The sequence below is a fragment of the Haliotis asinina genome, chromosome 7, assembly GCF_037392515.1.
Source record: "Haliotis asinina isolate JCU_RB_2024 chromosome 7, JCU_Hal_asi_v2, whole genome shotgun sequence".
Lineage (NCBI taxonomy): Eukaryota > Metazoa > Mollusca > Gastropoda > Lepetellida > Haliotidae > Haliotis > Haliotis asinina.
This window is the reverse complement of record NC_090286.1, coordinates 25,342,067-25,354,071: the sequence shown is the minus strand read 5'-3', so window position 1 is coordinate 25,354,071 and position 12,005 is coordinate 25,342,067. Positions and strand designations below refer to the sequence as shown.

Here is a 12,005-nt window from a genome sequence, read left to right as displayed (position 1 = left end):
TCCCCCCCGCCTTAAGTAGGTTGGAATAGAATAAGAAGTCCGCATGTCTAGACTTTCTGGTCTGAGGGGTAAAACCCGCGCACACATCACAAGAATGATCGTCGTGATGACATTCCACTAGGCACCTTAGACATACATCATGCAGGTCTTTAGCTGGAATGGAGGATTTGCATGTTGAGCAGGATTTAAACAGCAAGGCAACAAATAACCTCCTAGTGTTGCGTAATAAACAACAAATAAAACAAGACACGCATGGGCGCAAAGCTAAAACTAAAACTACCTACGTAGTTAAGGTAAAAGCTAAGTGCCACTACACCATAGTTTACGACATATTTTTTATAAAAAATAGTAGTAAATATGGAGATAATATGAATAAAGTACATAAAAGTATAGCTAACACAAGCTTACTTTAAAAAAAGACCGCCATAAAACTGAAAAGTTTTGGCGGGAAAAACGGGTTGCCTTCCACCATTATGCTAACCACGTGGCTACCAACAGGGACGGCAAAAGTTACAACATTTTGACAAGTAAACTGTAAAAAATGATTCCTAATGCGCCCATGCGTCTAATAAAGAAACCATACATACAGTTTGAGCCTCTGTGGTACTCATCTTAATACTTGTCTTTGTCTTTGGTGAGCAAGAATCTCTGTGAATGCTGAAGCACGTCTGCATAGGCGGGTGACAGAAAAAGAAGTGTTTTGCTGGAGGCTACAGCCTGAAGAGTTACCTGCTCTTGGCTGTCATGGGGCCAGGGGCCCTGTAGGGGTGGTCTCACAAGACAAAAACAATGTTTTTTGTTTTGTATATATATTATTGAAAAAATATAGTTACAACTGTCATGAGAATTTAAAGAACATTTAAATGCTTATAAGTACCCCAAGGAGGATCTCTATGAAAAAGAATCCAGCTATATGGTGACGGACTGTAGATAATTGAATCTGGACCAGACAATCCAGTGATCAATAGCATGAGCATCAATCTTCCCAAAAGGGAGCCCTTGATGTGTGTCAACCAAGTCAGCGAGTCTGACCACCCGATCCCTTTAGTTGCCTCTAACAGCAATAGTTGTCCTTTTGTGGCAAGCATGGCTTGCTGAAGATCTATTTTACCCCAGAACTTGATGGGATTGTCTCATTGAAGAATTCTACTAAAATTATCAACTCATACTGAGAAACCTATAACTTTGAAAGTAATCTATCACATGTGTTTCAGCTTTATTGATTTCTCTATCATCATTTACATAAGGAATTACTGTAGATATTGTGCGTATTCATTTTAAAAAGAAATGACCGACTTTTTTCAGCGTCATTCTTCATGATTCTTTAGCATCCATCATTTCCTGATAGTAATTACAGATTTGCTGGGAATACCTCCATCCAGCCTGAGAACTATAAATTCCTATATCATCAGTTTTCCAGCAATAATTACTGCTGTGAATATTCAGCAAAAACAACCAACATAGGCTAACTGTTTCTCACTATTTTCACTGCAGTTCCTGAATGTATTACACTTTTTATCATTTCCTATTCTAAACAAGAAAATTCCAGCAGGACAGAAGTACCGTTGCTTGTGAAAAATAAGGCATTATTCGCAGACTCCAAATGTGTATAGCTGCGCTCTCTGGACTTGGCAGATTTGTCGCCAACACCACTTGACTGGAAATGAGAGATAAGGACATGGTCAACAGTATTCACATACACAAGAAAATATCCACCTACACAACTTGCAGCATACATACTGGTAAACAACAGTATGACACAGTCAGAGCTTTAGGACAGTCAACAATCCAAATGTGTAAGTTGTACGGCTGCATACAAATAATTACATGTTTCTCGTGCACACTTTTTCCGTAAGTAGGACTTGTTTAAAATTTTTGATAGAAAAAAAAAGTGACAATGGAAGAACACATTTATATTTTTTATCTCAGAAATACAATTTGGAAAGTTTAGCACATGTTGATGAATTGTTACAGACACTCATTCTTATAGTGGACAAATGGATGCTCTGGACGCAGCATAGTCAAAACTATTATTATTTAGCCTAAGCATGGATTAATGCCGCTTAGAATGGGCTTTACCCTAAGCATGGATTAATGCCGCTTATAATGGGCTTTAGCCTAAGCATGGATTAATGCCACTTAGAATGGACTTTAGCCTAAGCATGGATTAATGCAACTTAGAATGGGCTTTAGCCTAAGCATGGATTAATGCCACTTAGAATGGGCTTTAGCCTAAGCATGGATTAATGCAACTTAGAATGGGCTTTAGCCTAAGCATGGATTAATGCAACTTAGAATGGTCTTCCAGCTACATTACAGCATGTCAGTCTTATGTTGACGAAAGCCAAACAGATTGCTTGTGTTAACAACATTCTCCAAGTTAAGGAAACCCACATGTACTGGTATGTACAATGTTAACAAAATAAAAGTTCAAAGACGACTTTACTTGGATTTGAACTCCAGAGGCCCAGAAAAGTTGCATAATGGGATAAAATATGCATACAAAATTTCAAATTACTCATTGAAAAGTTATTGTTGCATATCAATCACACATTTTAAACATTAGATACACAAAATGTTTAAAACATATGCATACAGAATATAGTTATAAACATCACTTGTGTAATGAAAAACACATTGATTGCTATGATGTTGTACTGGTAGTTTATGACTAGTGTTGTACTGTAAGTATAGGATAAGTGATTTTTTTTATGAAAAAATCATTTGAATCATAAGATATTTTTGATTAGGCATGACATAGGGCAGTACTTGCCTGTTTAGCAAACTTACTCAAATAACCACTCAACATTCTTACTGCTTGACAAGTATTAGATGCGCCACGACCTGACAAATGATCCCTATTTGCATATATGGCAACTCCCTATATCACATTTCATTTGGAACAAGAGGGAAACAGGTTGTCGTCTAAATACTGGAAAGTTCAACTCGTGCGAATCATGTCAACGTCCTTGTGCGAATTGCTCTATGAGGTGTTAAACAGTAGCGGTATTGATTTCACATGACAGTCAGCATGTATTGCACATGCTTTATAAGCATTCTACCTGTAGCAACCAAGTGTATTCGTCCAGATTACTTACTACAGCTGCTTATCAGAACCGCGTTCACGGTGCTGGCTCATCTAATACTTGTCAAAGAGTAATACCCACTCCAAAAAACCCAACTTACTTTGCTGAGAGCATCCTCTCCATCTTGTTCTGCACTGGCAGAAGCATTTTCAGCACTGTTGATGGCATCCACAATATCTTTGTAGGCATTGGCAGCTTGGAGAGCGTTAGCGGCCACCTGCCTTGTGTCTGTGTACATCCTGCACAGAGAATCATCGAGGTATAACTTTACATTAGACTCACCAGGATTTGTTCAACTAACCTAACAGCTACATCTATCGCACCATAACAACCCATCTTTCACATAATGGCTAACCCTCTATCGCGCCATGGCAACCAATCTATAGTACCTTGCCAACAAATCTATGGTGCTATACCGATCTACCACGAGTACCTTGTCAACCCATCTATGGTGCTATACCGACCTACCACGAGTACCTTGCCAACCAATCTAAAGTACCTTGCCAACCCATCTATGGTGTTATACCAATCTACCATGAGTACCTTGTCAACCCATCTATCGTGCCTTGACAACCCATTTACAATGCTATACCAATCTACCACGAGGACCTTGGCTACCTATCTATATTGGTATAATGGCAACCAACCTATAGTACTTTGGCAACCGGTCTAGAGAACCATACCGATCTACCATGAGTACCTTGGTAACACATCTATAGTACCATACTCATCTACCACGAGGACCTTGGCTACTTATCAATATTATTCCATGGCAACCCATCTATTGTACTAACATGGATACCCATCTATAGTACTACTATCAATGGCTGTTGTGATTACTCTAATAACTGGTGTTATGTTCCGATAAAATTGGTTATCTTATTGTTCTGGAGGCACATGGTATTAAATATAGCCTCTATTCAGGATCCCATTCCAAAACTATAGCTTTCCATTAAGACAAATGTACCTTCCAGAAATGTTATCATCACAGAACAGGTACCTTTATAGTTAGGCCTGGAGTCAACTCACTGGTCTCCTTACAGAACAGGGACCTTGATAATTAGGTCTGGAGTCAACTCACTGGGCCGTTCATAGTTAGGTCTGGAGTCAACTCACTGGTCTCCTTACAGAACAGGGACCTTGATAATTAGGTCTGGAGTCAACTCACTGATCAAGGGCCTCAGCCTGGTCCTCTAGGTCATCTGCTCTCTGCATGCTCTGGTTCACTAGGGGCTCCACCTCCTCAAGCTTGTTTGTCAGTATATCCTGCGCCTCTGTCATGGTGACAAAGGCTGAATCCAACTGGCCTGACACAACTTGTAGAGCCTGAAGAAAAGCATGAACAGAATTAATTGACAGTTGTTTACTACGATCTATCAGATGGCATGTTCTATCAGTTCTTTATTCCTATCATGAGCTCACAGACACTTCACCATGGATCTTTAGTTCACTGAAACACTGAGTAAGTCAGGTTAGTTTTATGATGTGTTTAGCAATGTCCCTGCAATATCACATGGGGGACACCAGAAATGGGTTTCATACATTATCTTACTTCACACATAAATGTCATTTTCTGATTGGCTAAGCACTCTTCTATTATTTTAAATGTACCCCACTGCCAATGGCAACTCATTTGATAGTACTGATAGTACTTCTTTATCTCAAATAACATTGAAACATGCATGATGCACGGAAATTACCAATCTTTTCCAAATGCAAATCGATGAAAGGGAGATAACTCTAAATGTGATTTTCTTGTGCCATTTGCAAAATCTTGCGATAGCTATAAAACAATTTGGCTAGCATTCTAATGCATAAAATTTTGACAAAATGATCAAATGTAGTCCCAGTGAATATTAAGAAAGGACTATATTTGAGTAGGAAAAACAGCAAGATGCAAGATTCAAATCGTTTAAATCATACCTGTTGACTGGAGTGTATGATTCAGTACCCATATTTCAAACAGTTCAAAATGGTCACTGAGGAATTCAGTAAGATAAATCTGTTGTTCACTGGTCCCTCAGGGCCCATGGGTAGATGTACCCTCAGTGTTTATGTTCCCCCCGCCCTTTGGGCTCTGGGAACTTGAACAACATGCTCCCCTCATGAGCAGTGAACAACTTATTTGTACCAATGTGGGGAATTGAACCTGGGTCTTTGGAGTGATAAGAAAAACCTTTAACTACAAGGCTACCCCACAGACACTGGAGAACTGACTTTCACTTTGAAAATGTGATGGTTTACACATTAGAACACCCACCCAGGGCCAAACGGTGTAAACTTTGGTAAACTTGGCTGTGCTTGTCTTTGTTGCGTCAACAGTGATGGGTTATAGGAAGGATATTTTTGAATAGGTATGGAGGTCTACGTAAATTCTATGACATTTCCCAAGTTAAAATGTACATGATACAAATTTGACAATCATTTGCAACACAGGGAAAAGTTTCATGGTACCTTGAGAATTTGAAATAAAAAGCTCTCAAGTTTATGCATTCATAACTTGACTCAACTAAAAAGTAAACAGCAAGTGCACTGTGTTTTTATTTACCTCAAAGGCATCCTTACTCCTGTTAAATGCATCTCTTGCTCCACTGATCAACTCATTGGCATCATCCAAAAGGCCATCTGTGTCTTTCTCTCCTTCATGGATATCATCTATGTCTTCCTGCAAACAAACAATAACAAACATGTCACACTCGGCATCCTGAATTTAACTGTTTGTTTCATTCCTCACTCTACAACATTCCAGCTAATTGGCACAGTCAGTAAACAATGTAGACCAGACAATCCAGTGATAAGCATATGCATTGATCTAAGCATAAGTGGCAATCAGTGATCAGTGATCACTTTTACCACCAGGTTACCCCAAGTGCACATGCACGCACACACGCACGCACACACAAGCACACGCACACACACACTGAAGCACACGTATGCAAACACACACACACCTATGAGCTGAACTCACCAGTAGGGCTGCAAGGTCATTGTTTCTCAGTTGACTAGAAAGCTCACGAGCCTTCCTTGAATCAATGTCAGAGAACACAGTGTTATTCTGCAGATCATTGTATCGAGTCTCAGCATCCGTGATGTTGTCCCGGATGCCGCTCAGAAACTCCAACTGCTCTGCTGCAGCCATCTGAAGGTCATCAGATTGGTTCAGAGCTGAAACAGGGAGTGGATGCGTTGGGTTATATGTAACTATTACAAATATTCCTCCAATATCGTGGCAATCAGAAATGGCTTTCACACAGTGTACAGGTTTGGGGAACAGAACCAGGGGTCTTCAGCATGACAAGTAAATGCTTTAGCCCCAAAGACACTCCACCACTACTTATCAGTTAACTACACTAGCAGCATAAAGGACAAGATATGAAATCTGTGTATTCAAGTTCCAACACTTTTTACTTCACACAAGTGAGTAAGTTTGGTTTTATGCTGCTTTTAGCACTATTCCTGCAGTATCACAGCAGCGGGACACCATAAATGGGCTTCATATGTTGTATACTTCACACAAAAGTATATCTCACTTACATTTGTATGTCTAAAAACTGTCTTGAACTCAGCTTTAATAATGGACTGGACTTCCATCGACATGTCTTTCCCCATAGCATTATACACTTTACAAGCATCAACAAAAGACACACAGATATTGGGGGTAAAATGAGCACAGAACATACAGGATCAACTTTCGAAGTGCTTCTTCTTCATACCTTTCAGAGCCTCCATCAGTTCCATCATAGCAGAGTCATTCCTGGGGCTAAAGTCCCTTGACACGATCTCCTGTAAGATACGCTCAGCTTCTCGGATGTATGTGTCAATGTTGGCCACCTGGATGCCAGCCAGGATACGCTGTAACACCTGTTTGACGTCCGTCACAGCAGCTGAAACAGACACCATCCAGGATACAAGATAGGAACACACTACATTTGTCACCGAATTTATTTTTAGAGATCACTAACTCCATCCAACTTTCAGGTAACACTTTTCCTTTCTTGGGAATACTTCAAGGATGAATGTATATGTCATCTACTGCCATGAGGCAACATGTTACCTCTGATTACAGCTTCATTCTACAGTGGTGGTCTACACTTATTTCCATCATTCTTGAATATTTCATAGCAAACTGACATCGAACAGGCCTTCAAAATAACCTTCCCCAACATACAACTGCCTGGATCAAGTTATAATCTATGGTGAAAACACTCCTTAAACACTCTTAAAATGAATGACTTGAAGTTCTTCAAACAGGGCAAAACATGCTGACTTTTTCACATGAGAATCTGGTTGAAAGTATATGAGAAATAGTGAGTATAGTTTTTATGCAGGTTTTTCAATAATCCAGTAATATCATGACTGAGACACCAGAAATGGGCTCCACACAATGTACCCATATGGAGAATCAAACACTGGTCTTAGGGTGACAAGTGGATGCTTTAACCACTAGGCTACATCACTGCCATTATATGAGAAATAAAAAATCAACATTACTTTCTGTATTATTTGATTTGCATCTTACCACTGCCATCCTGGGTGCTCTCGGTGATCGTGCTCTCCATGTCATAGGCAGCAACCTGGAGGCTGTCCACATCATTACCTACAGCTGTAGCCTCCGCGTCGATATACACTGCCTGAACACAACCAACAGTCAGCATACAACACTGAGAAATCTTTCCATCTTAAAAAGCAGAATTGGTACTTCATGTATGTAAACAATTTATGAATCAAAATTCACACAAAAACTTACTCGATCAAGAGTGCTTGTTGAACTCTCATCCAATTTGGCAATCTCGTCCTCAAAAGGAGTCACATCAATTGGATCTGTGTTCTTGTACAGGTTGCGAACATGAGGCTGCAAGAAGAAAGAATATCAATTTGAGTTGCTGTTGCAAATGTATTATAGCTATAAAATATGGTAAAAACTGAAAAATGTAAAAGTTTTTCCACTTAGTGTTACCGTCAACACTAAATTGTCCCAATAAAACTATTTATGAAAGAGGCCAAAAGGCAACAGTGACTACAGCACAAGTGGGTGCATGTTGAACAACAAGAGCAAACTTGACCCCCTATTTGGTACCAACTAGTTTTGTCTCAGAATTTTCAAAATCCTACTACTGCACTCACCCCCTTCATATAGCAGTATTATTTACTGGCTTCACTTGCATGAACAGGAGAGTTTATCTAAGATCTCAAAGTAGTTAGTTGTTTGATAAATAGCATCAAGATGAAAGCCTTACCCTAAGGTCAGCGATGGTCTGGTTCATGTCGGACAGTTTCTGGAAGGCAGCAACTCCAACAGACACACTAGCAAGTGTTCGCCGACTTACAGTGACGTTCCTGTCCATGTAGTCAAGGTCATCCATCAGAAGATGGACACAGTAGCCGCATTCTGACAAAACAGGGGACAAAGTTATTAAGGCCAATAACAAATAGTGCTGATGGCTACTTTTTACAGAGGACCATAACACAAAAAATGACCCCGAATTTCTCAACAATATTAGTCCCATGGACCTATAATTCCAGTTCTGATGCTTATTTTCGTAGTAAACAGTCAAATGGTCCACAAGAACAACAATAATCTGAGGTTCCTCACAACTTACATTGAAATATAACAAACTCAAATTGCTAAATACTCATCATACCAAATGGTTTAGTTGATTTTTAGCCAGTCCGAAAATTTATTTTCACATTGAGAGCATGCCAGCATTCAATACCTTGACATCCAACTTCTGGTATAAGGACCCATCTGTCCAAGCACCTGTCACACATCTCTCCAGTGACCCCAGGCAAGCACTGACACCGCCCACTGACAGGATCACAGGTCACAGCTCCATCTCCCATACATTCACAGCCTGAAACATGTCAAGCATATCTGTCTTAAAACGCTGTATTTCATGTTGACTGTTTTCTGGATGTGAAGGGCATGAATTTTCAAAGATTCTGTAAAAATGATGATATGACTTGAATTTAATTGAACTTCACTATTAGGTTAAACAACAAGCATGATTTAGAAACAGTGTTGAAATGCGAATTCTACTTTCATGTTAAGACTTCCAAGTGGTAAAGTGGAAGAATTTTTTAGCATTTCAAGGCATGAATGTGAACTGTTTTTTCACTTTATCAAAAAATTAAAATCAAAATCCACCTTGTGATACTGAATCTCTATCAAAAAGCAATGGCACCAGGTGTTCACAAGCATATGCCAATTCCAGACAGTGGCTGAATTTGTAGTTCTTCTAAGCCAGGAATGTTAAACATAATTTGGACACATCTGAAATATGTACTGATTTAAACAACAACAACAACAAAAACAGTTTATGTCCGTACGTTGACATCCTGATGACCCATAGTTCCAGTAGCCGTCCTGGCACTGATCACACTTCTGTCCAATGACGTTGGGCTGGCACTCACATTGACCGGTCCTCTGGTCACACTGTGGAGAGATGGAGGCTGCCCCACACTCACAGCGGGTGCACCCCGTACAGTACTCAAAACCCCATGTGTAAGGCTGGAACAGGAATACGACAAGTCTTAGAAAGCAACTATAATGTCAAGTGTGTGTTATTAGTAGTATGATACTGTCTAACTTCAAAACAAATAAGGAAATCAGTGAACAGTGCATTTGTTGATTTGACTACAAACTTTTGGTGTCACTTAAGTATGTTAATGTGTTAAAACATATTTACTGTTTCTATTTTGTTCTGCCTTCTTTTCAGCTATCACAAAGAGCAACGATTCACAATAAGCAAGTGAGTTTTACACTGCTTTATTCCAGCAATATTCCAGTAATATCATGGCCAGAACATCATAAGCCGGCATCACACATCGTACCCATGTGAGGAATCGAACCTGGGTGTTGGTATGATGAGCCAACATTTCAACCACTATGCTACCCTACTACCCCAATTCACAATGACACTGGCGTACAAGAACCGTTTTAACATCCATACCTAGCATTGGTTTACTATGTTAACTCATCATAGTTCTACAATCCCTTGGTCAATGGGAACCTTGATCCTTGACATAGAACCCTACACTCTTAAACAAAAAACTCTTTAATCAAAAATCTATCTGTGTTGTTAAACACCACTGATTGGATGGATATACTCACTGCACATTCATCACAGTCCAGGCCAATCACATTAGGTTTGCAAGTACAGACACCATTACTATTGTCACAGCTTTCAGAACCACATGTGTCACAGGCACAGGCTGTAAAGAAAACAGATTATTAATGACACTTTAGAGTTGATAGGTACATACTTAAAAATATTTTATACTTAAAAATATTGCTATACTCTAGCTAGACAAAGTGAGTGGGTTTAGTTTTAAACCACTTTTAGTATTATTTCAGCAAAATCTCAGTGGGAGAGTGGCTATCACACATTGTAGCTAGGTGGGGAATCGAACCTGCATCTTCAGAGAGACAAGCAAATGCTTTAACCACTTGGCTACCCACCAATCCAGGAGTATAAAGGGTATGTAAAGGTAGGTTAATTATCTTTTGGTAGTTAGGTCTTCATCATAAAGACAGTAGAACATATACTTACAGGCACAGTCCTTTCTCTGAATGGCATCACCATAATACCAATCCTGGCATCTTTCACAGTAGGGGCCAGCCGTGTTGTTGAGGCACAGGAGACAGTCCCCCGTGTAACGGTCACAGCTGTAGGGGTCATTGAGGTCGATGTTACCACTGCATCCACACTGCTGACAACTTTCACCAACATTGTAAGGGTTGCCATAGTGACCAGATGCACAGCTGAGGGTGGAAAGGAACATAGTAGACATGGAAAAGGTTGAGAAAGGACAATGAGGTTAACTATATAATGGGTTCGGAGGCAAAATCACTTTAAGAAATGGTAGAGGAAAAATAAAAACAACTGAGTTTGTTAATGGTGATCTAATCCTCCAGCAAAGATGGCAGCCTGTGAAAATCAATGTTCAACCAAACCATCTTTATGAATACACCATGCCTCCTGTCTGTCAGCAGGCAAGTTACAGGGCAAGCAACTATCAATGCATTCAGTGTACAATGAAAAATTTACCATGAGGTCACAATTATAACCATCTCCATTTAATCTGGCTCTCACAAATGTTTCTTAGAGATTTTTCACAGATCAAAAAAAGCAATATCATTCACAGCTGTGGCAAAGCTGGCGTGTCTTTACATTTTGATGCCACCCACCTCTCACAATTGGGACCATAGTATCCGGGCAGGCACTCACAAAAGGCAGTGAGGCCACTTTCTGTTATCACACATGAAGCTGCAAAGCTAAAAAGACAAAAGTGTTATGTGAGAATACAATTACTTAACCACTAAACCATGTTTTCAAGAAATGGCTTGTTAACACTAAGCTGAAAGCAACCTCAGGTCCAGAAGAACTCCAGGCTCATTTTACGAGTTTCACAAGCAGTGTACGGGAGTCATAGACTTCTATGCAAATGAATGTGCACCACATAAATTGTTGAATTATACATTCACTGGTGAAACATTTGATGAATTTATCAATAACATGTTGTGACAAGATGACATTACATATTTTGTAAGATGGCTAGGTTGTCACATGGATAAGTTTTACTCACTAGGAGTGGCACTCACTGGCACTCCAAAAATGAGCTTCTCACATTTGCCTACATGGGGAATCAAAGCTGGGTCTTCAGAGTGACAAGCAAATGTTACCACACCTACATCTATTCGTTTGAAGAAAGTCATCACTGTGTTCATGAAATATTCAAATACTTAATAGTCAACTTATGACATCAGAAATTCCAGACTTACTTGTTGGAGGGCAGTGGCAGAGGACAAGCACAGATCTGACAGCCCTCGACTGCCGGGTCACCAAAATATCCCGTGAGGCATTGTTCACAGTGAAGACCTGTTGTGTTGTCTTGGCAGTTCTGGGCAAAATACCAGTA

General features: G+C 39.8%; 1 protein-coding gene across 2 annotated transcripts in view; it reads right to left on the bottom strand.

Moving 5' to 3' along the window:
• The window catches only part of LOC137290192 (laminin subunit alpha-like), an 87,908-nt gene that overhangs the window by 26,376 nt on the left and 49,527 nt on the right, over positions 1–12,005 (bottom strand). For both annotated transcript variants that reach the window (XM_067820909.1, XM_067820910.1), the window contains exons 38-52: positions 11,869–11,987; positions 11,275–11,361; positions 10,637–10,848; positions 10,198–10,298; positions 9,414–9,594; positions 8,801–8,938; positions 8,324–8,475; positions 7,834–7,938; positions 7,606–7,717; positions 6,800–6,970; positions 6,055–6,251; positions 5,635–5,751; positions 4,255–4,412; positions 3,187–3,325; positions 1,564–1,657 (exon numbers count right to left, since the gene is read on the bottom strand). In XM_067820909.1, the coding sequence (XP_067677010.1) occupies positions 1,564–1,657; positions 3,187–3,325; positions 4,255–4,412; positions 5,635–5,751; positions 6,055–6,251; positions 6,800–6,970; positions 7,606–7,717; positions 7,834–7,938; positions 8,324–8,475; positions 8,801–8,938; positions 9,414–9,594; positions 10,198–10,298; positions 10,637–10,848; positions 11,275–11,361; positions 11,869–11,987 (2,083 nt within the window). The remainder of the gene's footprint in view (positions 1–1,563; positions 1,658–3,186; positions 3,326–4,254; positions 4,413–5,634; positions 5,752–6,054; positions 6,252–6,799; positions 6,971–7,605; positions 7,718–7,833; positions 7,939–8,323; positions 8,476–8,800; positions 8,939–9,413; positions 9,595–10,197; positions 10,299–10,636; positions 10,849–11,274; positions 11,362–11,868; positions 11,988–12,005) is intronic.